This window comes from Lotus japonicus, chromosome 1 (assembly GCF_012489685.1).
Source record: "Lotus japonicus ecotype B-129 chromosome 1, LjGifu_v1.2".
In the NCBI taxonomy this organism is placed as follows: domain Eukaryota; kingdom Viridiplantae; phylum Streptophyta; class Magnoliopsida; order Fabales; family Fabaceae; genus Lotus; species Lotus japonicus.
The window spans coordinates 9,522,885-9,523,918 of record NC_080041.1 but is presented as its reverse complement, the minus strand read 5'-3'; the positions used below and the strand labels follow the sequence as shown (position 1 = coordinate 9,523,918).

General features: G+C 42.6%; 1 protein-coding gene across 1 annotated transcript; it reads right to left on the bottom strand.

Annotated features, from left to right (window-relative positions):
* Positions 1-331: 331 nt before the first annotated feature.
* On the bottom strand, positions 332-790 carry LOC130718848 (uncharacterized). The gene has a single exon (XM_057569506.1). The coding sequence runs from the start codon at positions 788-790 to the stop codon at positions 332-334; it is 459 nt and encodes a 152-aa protein (XP_057425489.1).
* Between the last annotated feature and the right edge of the window lie 244 nt (positions 791-1,034).

Genomic DNA, 1,034 nt, shown 5'->3' with positions numbered 1-1,034 from the left:
AGTTGTAGGGCTTCGAGTTATCTTTCCAACGACATATTATGAGCCTTATTTCTATATTGCTAACTCCATATTCAATCTGTTCTAGCAAAACAGTCATAGAAACTAAAAGTGTAGAATTAAGCTCTATGTTCATGAATAATCCAAATAAACACTAATGGTCAAAACATGGCTAAGTCATAACAATTAAGCACAAAAATGTATATAATGAATTATGCTCTTATCAGTCCCATTTTATCCAATTCATCTTGCTGGATTCAGAGCTGCCTCCCCAATGGAATTTGTTGACCATTATCTCAAGTTGTGTGCATAGAGTTGCTGGGAGAAGGAAAAGTCATATAACATACGTTGGAATTGCTTGTGCTGTGGACTTTATTAGAACTTCCCTTCCCAATCTTGAGAGAGCCTTTTCTTTCCATCCCTTGAGTTTCTTCCAAATCCTCTCCCGGACAAAGCTAAAGACTTGAGGTTTTGATCTACCCACAAAGGTAGGTAAACCCAAGTACTTTTCATGCCTTTCCACTGCCTTAACACCAAGCAAGCATTCAAGCTCATTTGCACGGACACTAGGCACGTTGCGGCTTAGGGAAAGTTCGCATTTGTCCAAGTTGATTCTCTGACCCGAGAAAGTCTCATAATCCGTGAGGATTCCATGGAGAGTTTTGGCTTCTTCCATTGTTGCTCTAGCTAGGAGTATGCTATCATCGGCGAAGAAAAGATGTGAGACACAAGGTGCCCTTCGCGTGATTTTGATGCCATGGAGGCAGCCATCTGCCACTTTTGCCTTGATCATCGTTGAGAGGACTTCTGCACACAAAATGAAGAGATAAGGAGAGAGGGGGTCTCCTTGTCGGAGCCCCCTTTCCGGTTTGAAACGTCTACACGGTTGCCCGTTGAGAAGAACCTGAAATGAAACCAGAGGAAACACAAATCATGATAAGAGAGGTCCACTTTTCAGTGAAACCCATAGACTCCAATGTGCTCTTCAAGAACGGCCATTCAACCCGGTCATAAGCCTTGGACATGCGCAATTGAGT